Below are 23554 nucleotides of genomic sequence, written 5' to 3' on the forward strand. Positions count from 1 at the left end.
CACACACACAATACATAAAAGGAAAACATTAAAAAACACATTAAAATGCATTAACAATTCCTCACAAATATAAACCATGCTTAAGTTCAAAGCAAAGATAGGCTTTACGTTATAGATTTACTAAATCTCCTCCTTTTGCCCTAAGCAGGATCAGAGGAAGTAACCCAAGCACATTATTTTACCCTAATTAAATCATGCCCATCTTTACAGGGAGGACTGAAAAACTTTAATCTACTTGGAAACAGCTTTTCCAAACTCAACAGATTTTGGAATTGCATTATTTCGTGATAAAACCGTGTTTAAAGTTACTTGAAGAAATGTGATTTTTCTGAAATACTCTCAACTTTTGAGTCATGCACCAAGATGTCAACATAGTAACATGGGAGATAGGTTTTGATGACAACTGTGGAAAAATGATACATGGCTTCAGTCTGAATTGTGTCCCCCTCTCCCCACCCCCCCTACAATTCATAGGTTGAAGCTCTAACCCCAATGTGACTGTATGTGAAGATAAGGCCTTTAGGAGGTAAATATGGGTAAATGAGGACACAGTGAGAAGGCAGCCTTTTACAAGCCAGGAAGAGAGCTCTCTCCAGAACCCAGCCAGGCTGGCACCCTAATCTCAGACTTCCAGCCTCCAGAACTGTGTGAAAATAAATGTCTGCTGTTTAAGCCACCCAGTCTATGGTATTTTGTTATGCCAGCCCCAGCTGCCTAAATATAGAATATTAAACATCAGAACATAAATAATCAAAGACAAACTGACAGAATTGTAAGGAAAGATATCAGGTAATCAAAGCCATTATCAGTGAGAGTTTTTTTTTTAAATCTCTCACGTTTTTTTCCCTTTACTTATGTAAGTACTCACTATGGAAGATTTTACTTGTTAACAGGTGAAGCATTTGTTTTCTGTTGACAATCTAAATTTATTTGTAGGCTCGGTTCAAATATCCTATCTGTCAGTCTACTCTGTACTTAAATAGAATGCTGACTTTCACTCAGCTTAAGTATTATATGATTCGTATTTATGTACATGGTCAATAGGTGTTTATATTACATGACTAAAATCCATAGATAACACTATAATAAAAACTTTACTTGCAGTAAGAGCTCTAATTTTGATTTATAAAATCAAGAGAATATGTTTAATAGATCAGTGCATATTTACAGATTAAAAATTTAGGAGAATCTTTAAATGGGCTAAAATCTGATTTTTCTAAAAGATTACTGAAATCAGGAAGTAATCTCTACCTAAAATATGAATATAAACAATACATAACTTGTGAGTTATACCTAGAAAGGATGCACCTCAATGCAAGAGCGTACTTTTTAAATGCTAAACAAAATACAAAACCTTTTGCAATGTTTTTATCGTCACAAAGATATTTTGAAGGAAAAAGGATAACACACTTGTTACTGACAATCAAATTATTCATTTCAGAATGAAAATGCCACATCCCCTTGGATATTCCATGTTCATTTACTTTGTTCAGAATTTCAGGTTTATAAAGAGCTCATATTCATATTATAAAAATATGCAGTAGTTAATCTCTGTCTTCTAAAGAAATCTGAAATATGCATTAATACCTTTTTTAAACTTTCAAAATTTTTGTGGCAGTCTTTGACATGAAATGTGAGTATAACCTTTATGTGTTTAAATCTGTGATTTTCAAAAAACTCAGAATTGAAAACATCTCATCTCTGGAGAGATGAATATTAAAATAATTGTAAAAAAATGTTTATATCACAGTTGTTAAATTACCATAACCTGGAAGAGCAGCAGTTTAATTAATTTTTGGCCTTTGGCCTGAGTTCAATTAAAATTATTACTATCAGTACCCATTGAATGGAAGCTTATTGTTGTGCTTAAGTGGTGAAGTTTAAGAAAAAGTAAGGTGATGGTGGTGTGTGTGTGTGTGTCGGGGGGTGGGGAATCCTTCTATTAGCTCCATGCTAATAACTAAGGTTTTTACAGTTTACTACCAATTAGCATTGTTGGTAGCATGTTTTTTTTTTTTTTTTTTTTTTTTTTGCGGTATGCGGGCCTCTCACTGTTGTGGCCTCTCCCGTTGCAGAGCACAGGCTCCGGACGTGCAGGCTCAGTGGCCATGGCTCAAGGGCCCAGCCGTTCCGCGGCATGTGGGATCTTCCCGGACTGGGGCACGAACCCGTGTCCCCTGCATTGGCAGGCGGACTCTCAACCACTGTGCCACTAGGGAAGCCCAGCATGCGTTTTTTAAAAGAGTGCTTCCGACGGTCCATTTAGGAGGAGAGTTTGTCTAAAATTATATTCTCCATAGCTGTAATCTATTCATTGGCTGGTGCTAAGAGCTGTGGTAAAATGCCAAACCAAATGAAAAAGGCAGAGGGAAATAGATTTCTGTTTACTACATTGGGGCATGCCTATCTTTAAAGGCAGCTCTGGTCAGCAGATAAACTATCTAAACTAAAAAAATATCCTCAAGAAGTCAAATGCATATAAAGATGGGAGATTTGTGAGTTTAAATTTTATTAGAGGATTCCACCTAAAATTTGGTTAGAAATAACTGAGGTACCTCAGAGAGCCCTAGAAATTAGTCAGCCAGAGATCTTAAAACACAAAGCACTTTTGCATCTTGTTCTGCTGTGTGCTCTGCGAGCCCTCAGATACCCCAGATACCACTGGAAGCAATGTAGAACACTGGCATGCTGCGTCCCGGTTAAGAACCACTCTTCTGAACGTGTCCAACTTCCAGCCCCGAAAGCAGCCCGAATGACACTTGCAAATTCCAATGGTAAACTGGAAAATAAGCATTTTCCCCCTGCCCTAGATTTTATAATGAACATGGAAGAGAACCGCTTTTTGTTTTAAACTTTTTATGTACTTCTGAATTTTTGAAGTTTCTCCTTTCTACCTAAATTAATTTCACTGAATTCTGATAACCACTTGTTCAACTATCTGTTATGTGACATTCCCAGAAATCAATCATTTTCCTCTTTTATGTCAAAAGAAGCATAATGCATTACTAATGATCGCAAATGTATCTCCCCATAACATCTAAGGCCGGTCCACCATAAATCACATGTGCACTCAAAGCGACTGCATTAAACTCTGCAGGGGCAGGCACTGCAAGCCAGGGAATGGAACTTATCACGCCACAGACCAAGGTGGCTTTATAAAGCTTTTCCTGAAACAGTCTAACAAGTTCTTACCGAGTGAAGCTTCTGGTAGAGGCCACACGCATTGCATACATATCCGCCATTTGCATTCTTTCGCCAGAGAGAGGTCTTTGTGGTCAAGCAATTGGCACAAAAAACACCCGAGCCTCTACGCCTCTGAAATGGGGGAAAAAAAAAAACACAAGGTCAGAGGTGAGTCACATGATCAGTGGAGTTAGACCAAATCAACCCAGGAGTTTTGTCTTTAGACTAGCAACAATGACAGTATAAAACCACACTGCCCATAATGAGGTCAGGTTCAATTGTGTTTAATAGGCACCACTGATTTTCATTATAATTAACCGTACAGTGATGGATGAGGTGTGTGCAACACCAAAGGCCTTTCACAGAAACAGCTTTAACTTTTTGAACTTTGGGTTTTGTGCCTTTCATGATGGTTCCTAAATGCTGAACCCTAAAATATACCTTTTAAAAGTGTCAAAACAAAAGTCAAAAGACAGAGCCTGGCAATATGTTTAATATACTCTGGAAAGGGAGGAACACAGGCTACCTGAGCTTTAAAATATAGTCAAGCTTGGAATAAATGCAGCATGTAAACCACTTACAATTAAACCTGATGTGTGTCTTTTTGGATGTCATTCATGTAACATAAGTATTAAGAGACTGTAAGACAGTCAGTTCTAATTTTTGGTTTGCAATTGTAAAATCTGAAAGAGAACACACCCTCTCTCTTCCAAAGCTGAGAGGAATAGTAGAAACTTCTGCCAACTAGAAGTACAGTATTACTAATGAGAATCCTTATGAGGGGCCTACTTAAGCCAGACAACATAGTCCCATCAATGGCTATTTATTTATTTTATTTGACTCAGACTTGGAAATCACAAGCATTTCTGAACACAAATTGATTTTAGTGGGCTGAATTCTCTAATCACCAGATTCAAAAATAATCCAAGACTATCTGAAAGTAGATCATTAGTATTGCTTGTTCCATTCTCGCTATCAAGTAATGATTCCATTAAACTTCTCATTGAAACAAAAGTCAGGCTGTGTTCGTAGGCGCAAATACTAACAGGCAGGAAATGGAACTCTCTTGCTAAAAAAAAAAAAAAAGAGGCTGAATTGCAACTCTGCTCTCCTTTCTCTAGGAAGTAAAGTCTTTAATGATAAAATATGCATGTTAGATAAGGAGTGGAAAAAGTCTTGCTGGAGCCCAATTTTGTTATAAATTTAAAATTACAAACACCATAAGTCAAAATTTCAGGGATTCATAAAATTTAGGCAATTTATTTAACTTGAGTCCATACTGTAGACGAGTGGTATCCCTGCCAAGAAAATACAATGGTTATAATTGTACTCTGATACATTTCAAATGGAAAGCTTTCTGCAGACATAATTTTGGCTTCAAGACTGGAACACTTTCTTGGCATTGAAAGGGCATTTGATTCATCGGGTGTTTCACAATGTATCACTAAAAAGACCTGGTGAGCAGCCAGTTCCCTATAGGGTAATTTTTCCATCCAGATGCAAGTGCTATCAGAGGCCCTCGTCAGCTAAACTAATTATGATCTTGCAATTGCTGATGCCTGCTCACTCTAACATTCAACATCCTCCATTAATCATCAATACAAAGAAAATGAATGAAACGTAAAGAAATGAGGACTGGTAAGCTGCAGAGCCATAAAAATCTGAAATGAGAGCAATAATTTAACAAGATTGGGGGAATATTTTTAGTGAGCACAAAGTCAGGCTAACAATTGTCCTTTTCAACCAAGAACACAATTTCATTAGTGTAGCAGGTTGGGCTACTTTAGGTGATGTAATATAAGCTAGAGTTTTTCACAAAGATAATCTCTGGCTCCCCTTTTTTCTTTACTCCCCCCCCAAATCAGGGCCAGGAATGTATCATAAATTTCTCAGTCTCAATAAGAGCAGCACAAAAGTTGGGTGTTAGCCCTCAAAGTCCAAATTGGGACCTACTGCAAAAGTACAGACTGCCGTTTCCCCCAAATCAATGAACTATTAGAGGTTGTGTTTATCAAACACTCTGGGGGCCCCCTTTATCGAGGTACGTCGGGGAGCCTAGTTAGGTTATAATTGTGAAACTTCCCTGGGGCCATGCTGTCTTTTTCCCCGAGATGTAAATAACACGTTTTGCAAATAAACACCAGTTTGATCCATATAAAGGCAACGTAAATGTCCATTTGAAAACTGACCCACATATATGGCTGAGGTTCAGATCTGAATGTATAACCATTCACTGCAGCCTGCTTTTCTTTCCTTATGCCCTGGCTGCTTGACACAGCATGCCAAAGTGGGTGTAATCCTGATTTCAGAGAACGTTTCAATCCTTGCACAACTTTGTGCTTGATTCTCTTGCAAAGAAAATGCCCTTCATTAGTTCGAGGGAAAATCCTGAAATTACAGGACTGGTTTCCACAGGCGTATCTTGCTTTAAGCAGCACTTAGGCTCCAATAAAGGCTGATATATTTTAGGTCAACCATATCTTATTTTAAATACATCTGGAGTCCTTTGGATTCACTTACTCGGAGTCAGTATGGCATGGGGGGGTTAGTAATCAGATTTAGGAGTCAGACAACTTGTACTCAAAGCATGTCTCTGTCTTGAGTTGCTGGGTGCAATTTTGGGCAAGTTACTTAACCTGGCAATGCTTAAATTTCCTCATCTTTAAAGTGTGAGCTAGTGTATTAATGTGGACAAATGGATGTAATAAAACAATGCCAGGTATGTAGTAGGCGCTCAAGTTAGCTATACATCAAGGGGATTCAATTGTATTTCTTTTGTAAGAGAAAAATATTTTGTGGTTTCGTTTATATCTCCTTAATCTACTTATTGCACATTTTAGATATGCTTAAAGCATATAGTTGGGTATAATCACATGTATTTTATTTGTGCCAATCTTGTCAAATATGAGAATGGAAAGTTGAGTCAGAGTGAAATGTCTAGGTGTTCACACCTAGAATTCAATAGGGTCCTGCTGTGTGCGGGAGGAGAGTGGGAGGTAGGTGAGAAATATTTCACATAGTAAGTTACCTCCCATCTAAACAAATGTATCACTTTGGTAAGCACTGTAGAACCTTATGTTTGATGCACTTGGAACTACTGGAAGCAACAGAGAAGGTGGGAGAAGTGGGCAATGTCCTTAGTTGTGTGAGCACAGAATTGTAGACCGGGGCACATCTGTCTAAATCACAACGCAGATGAGAGCCCTGACCCACAGTGAGAACCTGGCTGGATGGAGTATGGCATTTATTCTGAAGTCACCAACATCCTTAGCCCAATCAAGTGCTGAGAAGCAGTCTGCTGGCGAAGGAAGCAGAATAGAAGATTCCCCTGCCCCACTTTTTAACAATGAACTTGTTAAAGAGAAAGAAAGGCACTAAAGATCTTATTTCATTCATAGTTTATCAGGTATAACAGAGTTTTAAAATATTTTGTCATTCTCCTTTATACTATGTTAAAGACAGAAATCATGTCTCTGAACAGTCATCAAATAGTCTAAGTAATAAGCACCTAGGACAGTGCTCTCTGTCTTGAGCAGCTAAACATTAATAAAGTTGAAAATAATCTCTCTTGCTATTATTTTTATCACTAGTCATCACTCCTGTTTTTGAAAAAAAAAGTTTTAAAAAAATATTTCTTTAAAATGTCTCTCATTTGGATTGACAAATCTATCTTCAGTTGGTCAGAGAGGGCTAATGAGGTTGTAGACAATAAAATCAAAAGAGTTAATTTTCCAGTCCTACATCCCACACTTATTTTTGAGAAATAGCTGAAGCCAGATACTTGCTATGTCCTGAGTATACGAGGTCAGGTAGAACAAAGCTGCAACTCTCCTGTATATGCATCATTAGAGTCATGCATTGCTGATGGCTCTATATGTGCGTGTGTATGTTTTAAATAATAAATTGTTTCTCCTTTTCCTACAGGCTGTTTTTAAGAGATGATAATAATTTGTACCTCCATGACTTTGTGCAGGAGAGAGGAGAATTGAGTGATATGGATAAGGACACTTCTGGGAGAGGAAATGATAGGAATAAGTCATTAGTGGATAACACGGGTGGCATACGTGATAGGTGCTCCTTTCGGGCTGAAGGAAAGCCGTCCTTTACACATCCAAAGCTGCACACAGTCATAGCATCCTCTGCCCCTGGCCTTCTCTAAGTGCACCTTCTGCTTCTATGTGGTTTCAACAGAGGGCAAGAGTGCAGGAAGGTCGGCCGAAAACCCAAATCTACCTGAAAGTCATCTCAATGGAAAATTTCTACAGAGCAAATTCTGGAATCAACAAGGAACTGATTGCTTTTAACTTCAAGTTTAAATTGTTTGTCCACTAACTTTTAGGTTGCATTTGTGTGGCCTTCATGTTATTTCTGTTGGCTGGTAATTTCCTGTGTGAAAAAGGATGCACAGTGGTAGGAACAGTTAATTACAAGGAATTCTGAGGCCAGCCCAGTCACTGGCCTCGCAAGGGCTTTTCAAGGACTGAGAATTTTGGATCACTTGTTTCCTTTCCACGTTTCCAATGTATTATAACCACCACACTGATTTTCACAACAGCAATTTAGGTGATGAATTTGGACCATCATCCATGCCAGGATTTGAAACAGAAAATGACACACCCATCTTTTAATATAAGTACACTTTAAATCCAATGTCATTTTTTTCCTTTTCCTGCTGTAGAGGACACCAAGAAGTGTAATGACTAACTAAACAACCTTTAGTCTTTAGGTTCACAGCTAACCACTGTACGGCATCACTATCATTAAATTTTTCTCAAAGCTTCTGATTGAAGTTTTGCTTCTATGGTGCTTAACTCCTTAGTCAGTTGCAGATCCCTTTGTGTTGAGCCCTGACACATATGTTGGTAAACCCAGATGGGTCTTTAGAAAAGAATAAGAATGGGAAAAAAACTTTCAAACTGGTTCATCTGTTTTTATTGCTTATTTTATTTTATTATTTGAAGATCAGCCAAAAAGAAATATTTTAAGGTTTTCAAATTTCATTATTTTTTTTCAAATTTCATTATTAACACAGAACTTATTAATTGGATTAATAAAAAGTAAATTTGATTGAATTATTAATTCAAGTGGCTTAACATTTAGAGACATGGATATTCATCTTCAAGATATTAAAAATCTCCACTAGTGGATGTGCAGAAATGATGCTTTATAATAGTTTCTATGAATAAGAACCATACTGAAACCATGTAATTACATAACAAGCCTTGATAGGCAGAGCATTTACTCACATTTTTTATGGTTTTATATCTTAGCCATTTTAAATCAAATCAATCTGAAATTTGATATACATGCTGTTAGTCTGGAAGTACCTCAAGTATTTTTAACTCTTTAAATAATTTCTATGTTTATTCGATTATATCAAGAATCCTTTGAAAACTTCATTCTAGGGAAATGCACAGATGGCTATGATAGAACCTTCTGGTACAACTTTGCAGTAATAAAATTTCAGTGGTAAATTTAATTCAGTTCAGTTCTGGGAATAATTATTAAATGTCCACCATGTGCCTGACACTGTGCTAGAAGCTGGGGTTACAGTGATGTATATGGCAGACATGATCTGTAGTCTCTCAGTTTCCAGTACCATCTGCTAAAGACTAACTACGTGTTGAGTTAACGTGATACAAACTGAGATCGTTCGTGAACACTGACAGTTTAATTCATGTAAATTATATGGAAACATTCCTGAAGAAACCAAAGCATCTCCCATGAATAAATCTCATGTAAAGGCTGAAAGTTATCTAATAATCAGAGGGCTTACTCTCTGTGCTCCTTAATAAAAATGGCTAATAGTCCAGTCATTTCAGAAGCAAGATCCTTGCTTATTGTCCCATCAGTAAAAATGTCCTATCAATAACTTTGCCCTATTAACCACCAAAAGAGTTGATATAAACTAAATAATGTGTTAATGACTGTCATATATAATAGACTTTCAATAATTGTTGAATAAATGATAAATATTATTTTAGTCATTATCACTATTATTTACCACTAAGAGAGACATAGAAGGCCACTCTCCCCCACTTCTGCCCATTAAGGAATTAATTGACTATTGACTACACACCATACACCGATAGACCCTACAGAATATATGGAATGCAGTACCTAAAACCACTTACAACAGATGGTGGCTTGCAATGAACACTTTTAAATTAATAGCCAGAATTTTATCAGAAGCATGGGCTGGCCAATATTTTAGCAAGAGCAGGGAAAGAGCTCTGCCAACAAAAAGCAATAGATATTAATACCTTGGCTGGCTTTTGTTTCAAATTAAATCGTGAAGAATTGGTTGAAACAGCAAGACTATGCCTGCTTGAAAACAGCCCTCTATGCCCTCAGATTTCTTGCCAGAAAACTGAAGAGACTCTACAAGGTTCAGCCAAGCATCCATCTTGTAATTACCTATCTCAGAGTTTGGAAACAAAACCTGTTTACCTGCTTATTTTTTTTTTTTTTTTTTTTTTTTTTTTTTTTGCTGTACGCGGGCCTCTCACTGCTGTGGCCTCTCCTGTTGCGGAGCACAGGCTCCGGACACACAGGCTCCGCGGCCATGGCTCGCGGGCCCAGCCGCTCCGCGGCATGTGGGATCTTCCGGGATCGGGGCACGAACCCGTGTCCCCTGCATCGGCAGGCGGACTCTCAACCACTGCGCCACCAGGGAAGCCCCCTGTTTACCTGCTTATTAAATTCACTTCCTCAACACATCAGCAAAGCTAATGCAGACCAGTGTAAACTAAACTGACATCCTTGGCTAGGAGCAATGGAACAACTTCTGTTCCAGGACATGAGGCAATTCATACTCTAGTAATCATACAATGTACCCAGGTACGAATGTGCCTAGGACCTTTCCACTGACTCGTCACCACATGGGAGTTGCCCAGTATATCAGGACACGCTAAAACACATTAGCTCCATTTCTTCTGAGATGCAACTGGTGACTCTTGGGGTGGGACTGCAGAAAATAAGAGCTCCCAAGGTAAATCTCATGCTTTAAATTATTCATATGGATTCTTCAGATCTTCAGATTTTAGAAATTTATCACACATATAACCCATTACATAGGTCTGAAGGACCCCCATCTCCATACTTTGACTTATCCCATATTTAGTAAATGAGCAAACATCTGATGTCACACACAAATTACGCAACAGACCAGGACTGGAAAAATCCAGATCTTTGGAGTTCTAAACCCATGTTGTTTCTATAACAATGTTCTGCCTTTATAGCAATATGTATTTGGACAGCTGAAAATATGGTTGAAGATTTATGTCTACACTGTCTTTTTTCATTTCATGTGAAAGTCATTATTGTCAAAAGAACTGCTCATGTCTCTCACTGCTTCTATTTCTGCCACCACAGATCCATTTTCACCTTTCCTTTAGTAACAACAATGGTCTGAGAGAATTTCTACAGGGACCTTCTTCTATGCTAGTGCCAAAATCTGACACTGAAAAGGAAAATAAAAAGGCTTTTTGGAGGCACAAACAACTTTAGCACCTCTTAAGTAAACCTCAACATGAAAATACAAGAATTGATTCTGTTTTAATAAATATATCGCAAATTTTATTTAAACAGTATATTTAGCAAACATTTATTATGGGAATTCTTCACATTATAGAAAAGAAAAATCTTGGTGATAGGGACTTTTCTAGAAAAAGCCTAAAGTTCAAAAGGTTCGGTTTCTAAGCATTTAATTTAAGAAACAAATATAGGTATTTTATGTATTACCTAAGTAGGATTGGTTTTATGATAGTGATGGTGATATGGTCATTTTGAAAGAAACAGAAAATAACAGATAATAATCAGTAATTCCTTTTGTATCAGCTAACAGATAATAGCTGGTCCATTAAGTGTTACCATCCCTCAAGGCATTTACATCTATCTCAATGGTTCCTAAGATTCTTCGAAGTCATAAACTCTTTTGATAAAATTTATGACACCCTCCCCAGATAATAAAAAAAAAAAGTAAAGTATTTTACAAATAAACTTCAGGCTGTTTAAAAGAATGTCCTTCACAAAATGTATCCAAAGATTTTCACATGGGTCTGAGTGCCCATGGATCCCAAGGTTAAGAACTCCTGACATATATTACCTCAGTTTAGATTCAAAATGAATTACCAGGGATTATTATTCTCTCACTTTATTGGTGAGGTAAAAGACTGAGAATGGTTCTTTGACTTACCTAGTATCAAAAAATACATCCTAGTCTCCAAGTCTAGGCAAAAGCACAAGACTTTTTCTAAAAACCACTTTTGAATCAATTATCTGGTAGAATTATCTTGTTTGACTACTTTTTGTCCCTACTTTTTGTACTTATTAAAAATAATCACCCTCATACATCTAATATTTATCAAGTATTTACTTTGTGTAGAATAATATACTAAAGGCTTAGTTTCATTATCTGACATCTTCAAAACAATCCTAAGAGATAGGAATTATTATTACTATTATTATTATGTTATTCTATCCACTTTACAGATGAGAAAACTGAGTTTTTCAAACCTTTTTCAATTGCTAAATAGTCAGGCTAAGATACAAACCCAGGTCTCCCTCACTTCAGAGCTACAGTTCTTAACCATGTTTCAGGCCATATTACTAAAGAAGTGATTGAGGAATTTTTACCAAAAATATTTCACCATAGTTTGGCTTTGAAGAACTCTTATCTCTTCAAACCACCCTATAACAGCTGATCAAATTATCCAAGTTTTGAGGTACCAGAAAGAAATGACTCATCCTTGATCAGATAGGGCAACGATCAGTTTTGAAGTTGGTAGATACAGTCGAAGCCAGAGGAAGAGCACAGCGTCTGCCTGATGGAGAGGTAGTGGTGGGGGAGGGGGATGGGTGCAGTGCATGAATTTTGATCCTGCTGTCTCAAAAAATAAGAATAGGGCTTCCCTGGTGGCGCAGTGATTGAGAGTCCGCCTGCCGATGCAGGGGACACGGGTTCGTGCCCCGGTCCGGGAAGATCCCACATGCCGCGGAGCGGCTGGGCCCGTGAGCCATGGCCGCTGAGCCTGCGCGTCCGGAGCCTGTGCTCTGCAATGGGAGAGGCCACGGCAGTGAGAGGCCCGTGTACCAACAAAAAAAAAAAAAAAAAAAAAAAAAAAAGAATAAAAAATACATGTGAAAAAAGCCTCTGTTTAAAAGCAGAAATTAGTGCACTGACTTAGTCCCTAAAAATGCGAGCATGAAAAGGCAGCCGTGAACCAGGATCTCTTTTGCATTCACCATAGCTAGAGATGGGGCAGGAAAAACGGTGCTAGGGTTTTGAGAAGTTCCGTAAACACACATGTTCAGGTAACAATTTACTAGATTTAATTTATGTATTTGTATGTTCCTTGGCAGAAACCTTTTGCAATGTGTGGTATCCTCATTATTCAAGATAAAGTGCTGCCAATTCTGAAAAATGAGATCATTTTACCAAATTCCTCAGATTTGAATAATATAAAAATATTTACAATTCTTTTCCCTTAAACATTTCCCCCATTATTAGATATAAAAGTACATGTTCTTCAGTGACCTATGGAGTCGACTTATACTTTTCATGTAAGATATAGTTTCCATTTCATTACATACCAGCAAGACTAAAATATTAACTCTACAAACATGTTTTACAGGCTATTGAGTGGAGATCAGATATTAAAACATAGCATATAGTTTGCTCAGTAGAAAGATGGTAATTGCTGCTTATTTCCTCTTAACAACAACAACAAAACTTATGGAAATACAGTTAAATATACTGAAGTTTGAAACAGTTAAGAACCATGTTAAAAATCTGCAAATGTATCAACGAGAGACCCTGATACCAAATATGCAATTTGTACTAAATAAATACTTTATAAGACTATATTGGGAATACTTCTTGTACTATTTCATCCTCTGTGACTTTTAAATACATGGGGTGGGACCTAAGGGAAACAAACCTAAACTTCATTTAATTTTTGATTCTATAAATAATTGTTTGAAAATGTTATCTCATTTTTTATTCAACTTTGTATTTTCTCAGGACCCATAAAATCAGGTACACCTTTCCAAGAGTTATAAGTACCTAGTACATTTTGTCACTGTTCAAATGAAAGATGTGTCTTTAAATAAGGATTCTGTGACTGTTATAGGTAAAACCCAGATCTAGCAGATAATTTCATTATTGAGGGTCTGGGCAGACAGGGAAATCTAAGCTGATTTTTAAAGTTTTAATGACATTATTTTAAAAAGACAACTTGGAATTATGCATTTCCTTAACAATAATGATGTAATTTTGTAATAACTGAAATCTTTCATGGGAAAACTGCTTCAATAACTCACACGGTCAATTACACAGGAAAGTACTGTAATCGGGCTGTCCTTCTGTAGCTCCCTGCCCTCCACCCCCATGGTCAAATAGCTCACGTACACGATTTCCTTTTCCATTACCAACTTGTCTGCAGTACCATCTGTAAAAATGAACACATACCTTGTGCTGCTCGTTTCTGCTTTTGCACGTCCATTAGTGGGACTGGCTGCAGCTGCTCAAGAAGAAAGCAAGGATTGTCTTTGCTTTTATATAGATGCATATATTCCCCCTCCAGTACTGCCATATCAGCACCAGGCAATACATCGTCTTGGGTAGGGAACTGCACTTAAAAACCTAACTGGGACCTGCTTCTCTGTGTTATCTGGAGTTTGTTAATCACACAGTGTCACGTACCAAAGCAAGAACTACTCTCTCTGGAGATGACCCCTCAGTCATTCCTATCAAAAGGAACAGTTAAAATCATTTCATACTTTGACATCTTGTACATGGAGCAGAATATAAGGAAACCAGTACTGAGGCCTGGCTGTACATCCTGAGACACAGACCTCTTGGTGAGCGAGATTTTATGTCACGAGAGGGGCTCTGAAATTACAACAATGCAACGAACGTTTTTAAAACTTTATTTTCCCGTCCCTCATGTTTATATTCTTTTTCTGTTGGCATTATTTTTTCCCTGGGTGAACACTGTTAAACTGTCCACGATCTCTGCAGAAGATGCAAATAAATTAAAGCAAGAAATGACCCCAAATTATTATTTTTTTACAGTGATTTGCCTACAAAAAAGAACATTTCTCCCTAGTGACATGAATAATAATGGCAAAGAAAATGCCATCAATTACTAAGCTCTTAAAAATATTGGAAAAAAAGATTCATTGAGAAGCTGAAATTTAAAACACACAAAAGAAAAAACAAAAGAGATCCTCAAAATGGTTTAGTTGTTTTTCTGTGCTAATCCACACTTACAAGTTTACCCCTAAATATATCAAAACTACTCTTCTTCATAAAAGGTACTCTGTTGTCAGTGTGTAAGCTTAGCCTTTGGAACATTAGAATGCCAATTCTGCCTTAGAATTCAATTCATATATTGAATTGTCTTAAATCATCAAACAGCTCTGCTTTGTCAGCACTTAGGTACAGGAGAGAGAGCGCTGGATTCCAATTATTTATTGATACATATGCAAGTCACTCCCAAAGGACTGGGGACTTTTGAAGGAAGGGCCTTTTTTTTTTTTTTCCTTTACTCTTTTATATTATCAGTGCATTGCACACAGTAGGCATTTAATTAATGACAGTTTAATTGAATTGACCTCTGTCAGAAGAGAGGATACTGCTAATTTTAATAAACAGTCTTAAAATATGTGTATGTGTACATATACATACATGCTGTGATCAAAGTGTTATCACTTGAAATGCTGCTGTATTCATGAAATATAAATGGCAGCCATTATCACAGAAAATAGGACTCAAATTGAAAACAGTTTCAGTTTTGTGAAACATAAAAGAAAATTAATACATTTTGCACCATATTTAAATGATGTATTATATGACAGGAGAGAAAAGGAATGAGCTTTGTTTGCTTGAGCTTCTGAGCAATTTTCAGAACTAGCAGAAGTGGCATATGTTGGTGTGTGTATGTGTGTATACATGTACATATACATACAGATATACACTTATATATGTGTGTATATACACATATACACATACGAATCCATTAAAACACTTACAGTACCAACACATGGTAAACTGTCACTAGTTACTTTTATTTTCATTAAAGCAATATAATATTTTATAAGTGAAACTAAAATACCAATGATGTTAGATTAAAAATATTCCATGAGTTCCCTGGAGAGTTGAGAATAAATATAATTACTTGTACAAAAGACTGTGAAAAAAAAAAAGGCAGTAAGAGTACCTAGGCTAGGAGAGTGTCTTATATGTCAGCCTAATAAATATTGATTTTATTAGGTGGAAAATAAGATATCAATACTCTGAGATTTATTTTTATTACTATGTTAGAGTTCTCTCAATTCACATACACAATTAATAAATATAATTATGTATGAGAGAATAATGGATGCCATGCTTAACATGTATCAGACACTCAGTGAGCATTAAATTCCTTCTCTCTCAATTTCAGAAGGTACTAAGTATCAATAGATATCAGATTTTAGAAGATACTGAATAACTGAATAAGCTTTGGACGTGTATATATACACGCATAAAAAGTTCAATATCTGTAGCTACATATTTATGAACAATATGAGCAAAACATATACAAAGGACCTCATATTTATTTTATTTTACAATATGAAAATAAGTATGAATAGTGATCCTAAAACTCTCACATATAGGTGACTGTCTTAAAGAAAGTTTATAACATTAATTATGCATTTTAAAAATAGAAATAGCTCTCTTCTCTCTCTTGACTTCTCTCTCTCCTTTCTGTTTTCACTGTGTTCCAAAAGACATTTAAGGATTCATTACATAAAGCAGTTTGGTGGTGACTTAGTCACTTACACGAGTTTCATGAGTCTGTCAAAGATACATATTTCTCATCCTAAAAGCTAAGTGGAAATTTGGGGAAGGAATCAGTGGCTGTTGGAATCTTCTAGAACATAAAGAAATGCACTGTACATTAAGTTCCCTTATGCATATTACTCATTCTAGATGAATGTAGTGTTCTTTTCATATGGTGTGATCACATAGATTATATATGTTATCATAAAATATGACAATGTATATTTAATTCATGGATCACACAAAGTTGATTCACTTAGATTTATATGATCAAGACTTAGAAATCTTTGGACAAGAAATAATTTTGGATAAATTTATGTCCGTAAACAACCATTTGGAATTTGACATCCTCTCTCTCTCTCTCTCTCTCTCTCTCTATATATATATATATATATATATATATAATACATATACATATAGAATATATTCACATATATAAACACATATAAATAAAATGCACACATATATACAATATATTCATGTGCATACAAACATATACTTAAAATATATATCTGTGTATACATGCACAAATTTCCTTTAAAAAAAAGTGGTTTCAAGGTCTTCCAGTTTAATAACTTACAAAATTCAGGGACTGAAGGTCTTATATTTTAAAATACCTGCTTTTAAAAATCAGAAAGTTATACTTCTTTCCCAAGTTAAAGGGTTATAACAGGCTAGAAGATAAAATATCTCTCATGAAAAAGTGTAATGGCAGAATTAATGAATCAATGAAACTTAAGAAACCAGGAGGTAGATTTCATGAAGAATTAATAATTTATGCATGATTAAAGGAATCTGTAGATATTACATGCTCCAAAAAGTTAAGTGGCTAGATCTGACCTAGGTCATCCCTCTTTTTCTACCTGTTTTCCAAGATTTTATTATTTTATTAATTGTTATTATGTATACAAATATATATACACACATATATACCTAGAATTTTATATATATATATATATATATATATATATATATATATATATATATATATATATAGTTGCTCATGTGTATACTTCTTTGGCAAAATAAAAATGGGAATAACCATCTTCCTTTAAATTCATCCCAAATGAAGGCAATAATTCAAAAATAAACATAGTGGACTGATTGGTACCAGACTAAAATTCAAAGCAATTCACATTTACCAAAAAGAAAAAAAAAAAGGTAAAGAAAAGTGTGCCTTAAACATAAAAGTCCTAACTTTTAAAGAAGAAAATCACCATTAGCAGAGGTTTAGCTAATTAGTCAATCTAATGCAGGGCTTTTATGTTTGTAGGTTTACAAATTTCAGAAAATGACCAAATTATTCCACTTATATCATTAACTTGACCCTTTCCAGGATTCGACCTTCCTAATAGATTTGTTTTATAAGATATGACATCTTGAACAGCTGTGCTATTCTTTCTCGAACTTGACTTTTTTTTTTTTTTTTAAAGCATGAAAATAGACTGATTTATACTAAGGCACGAGTATTCTTTGGTGATGGTGGGGGAAGGGAGGGATCAAAAATGGAAAAATAATGTGAGTTCCTGTATGAGTGAGTCATTTTGAAACTTAGAGAACACTAAAGTAATACAAACAAACACCTGTGGCCAGTTAAAGAAATAATGTAGAAAGAATTTGAAAATATAGCAGTGAATTGAATTCATTAATATAAGGAGGTATGATTATTAAAAGAGAGAAACAATTCCTTTGAACGTTCAGATCTTCCAACTCCCACCACTGAGTGTATGCCATTCTATACTCATTGCAGATTGTAATATGTTTAAAGTTGTTAAGAAGGCTCTCTGAAGGTTTTTACTTTTTAAAACTAAACAGAAATCAGGATTAAGTAGACATTTTCAGGGAAATTTTTTTTCTAAATTTCTTACAGGGCAAATAATTTGCAGCACATTGGGAATTTTAATCTGTGCTAAAGATACCTCTGGACAGATACATTTAATGTAGCAACTAAATAGTTCGATTTAACTGGAATACTGATCTGACTCAGAATTCTCTTAATGATAAAAAGGAACACCGGATTTATGGAAGAAATATGGAGGGGCAAAACAAATGTTTACTAATTTCCATTTCTACCCCTACTTAATTCTGTATCAAGTTTAACCTTTAGAGGTAATTATGTTTAAGTGTGATTTTCCACCTCGGCTCCATATAGCATCTTGACTTAAAATTCAAGAAAGCACCTGAGACAAATAATAAATTGTTGCACAGTACTAAAAGCACATATGAAAGCTATTCTTAATTTCAATTACACCTTTAATACATTAATTATCTGTTTATCTTAGTACTCCTTCTGAAAGGTCCACCATTGCCTACTGCATCCCAAGCACACTGTTCTTTTCACAAGAGGTGGAGGCATTTGAGAGAAAAAAAAAATCAGATAACTCTGTTTCCAGTGTCTCAGGGATAATTGTTACCTTTCTCCTTTTCAGGTTTAGAAGAAAGCAGTGTCTATTTTGCTCAGGGCAGTTGTTCAAGGCTCCTGCTGTCAGAATCTTTTCAATTTGAGTAGATTTAAGATTATTTAAAAATGATTATTATATCACACTAAGCCTGCTATTGCTGTTGATAATTGAGCATGATAATTAATGTCCATACATATCACAGTAATTAACCCAGGATATATGCATTCACATTTACCTTTGTGTGTATGTATACACACATATATATATTCTACATGGGTGATTCTAAATGGTTCATTCTGAGTTAAGAAAAATATTTAGACAAATCTGTGATGGGAATGTAATATTGAAAGTCTAAGGTATAATACAATTATTAAAAGTTTTGTCTTCTATGTATAGTTCTTAAATTCATACTTCAAAACAAATTCTGAAAGCAATATTCACTTACAATAGAGGGGCTTCTGGAAGCTGATCCATTCTTTTACTTTATTTTACTATGCAGTATGCTATCGTAATGTAATTCCTAACTATTAGCAGAGAGGTTTTGCTTTAATAGTCTAAGAAAATAATTCACACCAGTTTATTGTAACATAACATTATGTTTCATAAAAAAAATGCCTTCATCACTTTATCACAAAAATCATTATTTTGAAAATATATTTTTCAGCTTGTAGTTTAAACGATTGGACATGCTTCTGTTATTAGATAAATATGTATTTTTTAACTTGGTGATAATGGTATAATTTTCCATTAGAACTCAAAATAAAATTCATTTTGGTCCCAGCCATAAACATTGGTTTCCTTTACCTTCCTTCTCAGTTGATTTAGATTTTCCTTAACAACCAATGCACAGCCTGTTCCACTCCTTTTATTTCTTTGAATTTTTATTGCCTGTTGAAATCTTCTTGGCTTGCAGAAGTCACAGACAGGAAAGGAAAAACTCACAATCCAAATGCCTGATATTTAATCAATAAAGGAGGGGTTTTCTCCGTTAGGAATTTGCTTCTCTATAAGCTCTGCCTCCTCTCCTCTTTTAGGAGAAGAAATGAAAACTCTCTGCATCCCACGAAATCAAAGCTGTCAAGTCACTGCAACACCCTGAGGAGCATGAGAAACATGCTCTTATTTACTAGTTCATTACAGATTATTCATCCCTTATTTGTGAATACAACTGCTAGGCACTTTCTATTATACAAAGATGACAAGGCCTCTGAATCTAAACTCATAATTCTACTTTCTAAGTTGCTCAGAGGTATAGAGTTATAACATTCGTTATACTGGTTCTCTCAGCTGTAGAAAAATCTACTTTTCTGGAGTCAATTTCATTTCTGGAAGAAGGCAAAATTTGCCCCGAGGAAAGCTGATGAATAAGATGGTAGAACCACCTTGGTAGTACCTAAGGGTGATCTTAAAGCAATAACTGACCCATACGGCCTAGATGCTGATCAGAATCAGAACCCCACTGGCTGTAGCACAGGAGCAGAATTCAGGGGGACCCTCCATGAGGACAGGTTCTGCCCCTTCATTACTAGATGGCAGTGGTTCCCAGGGAGTGCTTAGGGAGTAGCTGGGATACCAGGGGTATCAAGGCCCCTCAGCTCTGGGGACACAGGGCTGGCGCTAGTCAATCAGGATTGAAGTGTCCTGACCAGGTGGAACAGCAGTGCCAGTTGTGTCACTTTAGTACAAATCAGATGTAACTAGCAACTCACTGATGTGATCTCATGGCTCAAAAACTGGTGTTGGTCATTATTCTAAAGACTTACAACAATGTTCTCTCCAAAGTCAGCAAAACCTGAATAAATTGGCAGCTTCCTCAGGTGGTGGTTTTGAAAGCCTACACTCACTTGGTATAAGTTCTGGTATGTTTATTTATAAACGTCTTATTACTTCAAATTATCACCTCATGTAAGAAAAGTTCAGTGCCTTTGAAGTGTTTATAATTTTGAGGGGAGGTAAGGTAAATATACATGAAGCAATTAAGAGAACGATGCAAGAAAGGAGACACGTCTCAATCCCAAGACTTTTATGATTCCTTTGCTTCTAAGTGCTACAACTAATGTAAAATGTGAAACACAAATACTCTCTTTCTATCTCTCAGCTAAGGAGACCGTGAAAGTAGGTGGTGGACTTCAATAAGCTCTTAATCATTACCAATCACTGTATCTTTTAGTTTCTTTCAGTTGCTTGTGGAAGAAAACACAACCCAAACCGATCAATATGAAGATAAATCTGACTCATGCAACTGAAAACTGGGAAAAACCCTGACTTTAGGCATAGTTTAATTAGGATTCAAATGCTATCAGGATATGCTGACTACAGTCTTACTCACACAGATCTTGTCCCTGGATGGCAACATCACAGTTGCACGTTGAGAGCCATATTCTCAACTGAACAAGCGAGGGGGAAGCACTGAGTCCACTTTCCTGATGGCTCAACCCAGTGTCCTCAAATAGGGGCCTTGTTGGCCAAACTCAGGTCATGTCCCTGTCCCACTACAGCCAGGTGGGAGATAGGATGAATGCTTGGATTGGTTTATTAGGTCTAGAGCAGTTTCTCTAATGTGAGTTACAAATCACCTGGTGATCTTATCAAAATGCAGAGTTTTATTTAGTATGTCTGAAATGGGACCTGAGATTAGGCATTTCTAATAAGCTTCCTGTCTAAGTAACATGGATCTTAGCACACACTTTAAGCCCTGAATCTGGGGCAAAATCAGCTTCATCTGAACTAGATAAAATAAAAGTGAGGGAAGTGTGGATTCTCAAAAGAAAATTAAGGACTGTTACCAGAAGTAAGGCATTAAAAATGAGGTATAAGATTAAAAAAATAAAACAACATGTTTCTTCTATAAATACACACACACACACACACACATGTGCACGCACATGCGCACGTACCCATACCCGATCATCTGCATGTTATTTTTCTTGAAGAGAATTCTTTTAGTAAGTAGAGCCTCTATACTTAAGTAGAGTCAATACAGATCACATCTGAGTAGTCCATCCACGCCATCTAGTATTTTCTTTGGTGTGAATAATCCTTGAAAGAGTTCATCATTATCTACACTTCTCATGTAACTGTTCTGACAAAATCGATCCATGCCATTTTCTTTTTTTTCTACAAAAGCCACACTATGAGAAAATAGCATAACGATCACTATACCACCAAAGAGTCTGTTTAAAAGAACTTGGCAAAACGTTGTTGGCACAAAAAGCAAGGATAGCCCCATGACGGACGCCATGATCAATGATCTGAGATTCAATCCATGCCATTTCCTTAGTTCACAATGAATATACAGGATATGTGTGGAAGGTTCACAATAAAAGCCCTTGTGGACAGCTCACCTGAGAACTCTCCTGAAGGTTTATCTGTACTTGAAAGACCAAAAGAGCTTTTCAGGTGTCACAATGATGACAAAGGTAGCATCAGATTGTTTTCTGAATGCATGTATTTACTATCCTGTGTCAAATATCAAAAAGTATTTAATGGGTCAATAACTGTTCCCATTGGCACATACGTCAAAAAAATAAATAATTGACAAAGTATCATCCTTATCTTCTAGAAAGACTGAATAACTACATGAACAAGAATAAAGGCTTACCTTCTTTGATATGAGGTATCTAAATGGACTGGGAAAAAATATATATACCTCTTCTGGTACTCTCTCATATTTACACTGTAAATATTAGATTAGCTACTATCAGTTTCAACTTCTGGTCTATTCACATCCATAAGGAGTTGGTATACTCTTCGGTTTGAATTCTGCATCACTGGGCATGTCTCTAGTTTGTCTGGGTTATAATTCAGAGTTAAAGAGGCCATGAGACTACTTTTCCATATTCTTTCTAAGGTAAAGAAAAGCTATGAGTTCTATTTTCCTCTATGAACTGAAAGCATCTTTTAATCTAGCAAGTGAATTTTATAAGTGTTACATAAGGGTATTAAGGCTAAAATATCAAAATGTGGCATATTTTTTTTCTGTATCTAAATGAAGCAAACCAATATCATCCAAAAGAAACTCAAGTCTAAAAAGTAGAAGCAATGCAAGGCTCACTTACTGCTAAAAGCATGTAAATCTAGCACCAAAAAGTCTTCCATGCACAGAACTGCATAAGCACCAAGGCCATGACACACACTAAATGCGATAATCGGGTGATATTTATCTGTAATTCATTTACTCATTAATTAATATTTAATACCATTCACTGAGTATGAATGTGCCCTGTGCCCAGCGCCATGCTGATACTGTGGACACATAGCTGTAAAAGACATGACCCATGGTCTCAAGCTGCTCACCAGCTATCAGGGAAGCCATATAAGCAAAGACCCAATAAGTGCTCTATTTAATAAAGCTATTAGGTAGCTTCTGACTAGGTTCTGACTCAGAAAAAGAAGAAAGCAAGTGGCCAACCATTCCGAAGGGTCACGAATAAAATGCATGTAGAACATCTTGCACTGGGCCAGTCGCATAAAAGGTGTTCAATAAATTAGTTCCCTCCTTCCCTCTTATATATTTATATAAAAGGGAGGGCAGAGAGTGTAAATAACAAATGATCTCCAAGGTCCCTTCCAGCTCTAGTAATCCATGAATAGTTCATTCTTTTCCTAGATGATCAGGAGTAACCTCATTAGCTCTGAGACTCATTTCCTCTCTCTCCCCCATTCCTGGCTTCTTTTCCCTCTCTATCCCTCTCTGATCCTCTTCCTTCCTTGTTTCTTTGTTTTGTTCATTTGTCATTTTTCAGACTACTAAGTTCCAGGCATTATACACTGGTGATTCTATGGAAAACTTTCTCGATAAAAGAAACACTTCAAGATCATCTTATGGCGGTACTTAAAACATGATAAAAAAAAAAAACAACAAACCACATGATCCAGATATATGACTGGTGACTGATCTGACCTAACATAAGACATATTCATAGTATATGCACTAATAGGATGAGCTAATGTTGACTTTGCTCTCTTAACAGATATTTGTTGAGTACTCAGTAAAATACACAACACTCTTTCCAGGTTCATCTTTTGTTGGTTGAGGGGAGGGATTCAAAGGGTCTTAACTGCCTATGGAGATAGCATCAGATGTGTTCCTTTTGCTAAGCTCAGACAGTCATGTTGAGTGAGTGCCTGAGCTGGAGTG

At 36.2% G+C, this 23554-nt stretch overlaps 1 protein-coding gene across 7 annotated transcripts in view; it reads right to left on the reverse strand.

Annotated features, from left to right (window-relative positions):
- TRPS1 (transcriptional repressor GATA binding 1) overlaps positions 1 to 23554 on the reverse strand; it is a 261994-nt gene that overhangs the window by 6766 nt on the left and 231674 nt on the right. For all 7 annotated transcript variants that reach the window (XM_060115926.1, XM_060115924.1, XM_060115919.1 and 4 more), the window contains one exon: positions 3193 to 3315. In XM_060115926.1, coding sequence (XP_059971909.1) covers positions 3193 to 3315 — 123 coding nt within the window. The remainder of the gene's footprint in view (positions 1 to 3192; positions 3316 to 23554) is intronic.

Source organism: Mesoplodon densirostris, chromosome 13, assembly GCF_025265405.1.
Source record: "Mesoplodon densirostris isolate mMesDen1 chromosome 13, mMesDen1 primary haplotype, whole genome shotgun sequence".
NCBI lineage: Eukaryota > Metazoa > Chordata > Mammalia > Artiodactyla > Ziphiidae > Mesoplodon > Mesoplodon densirostris.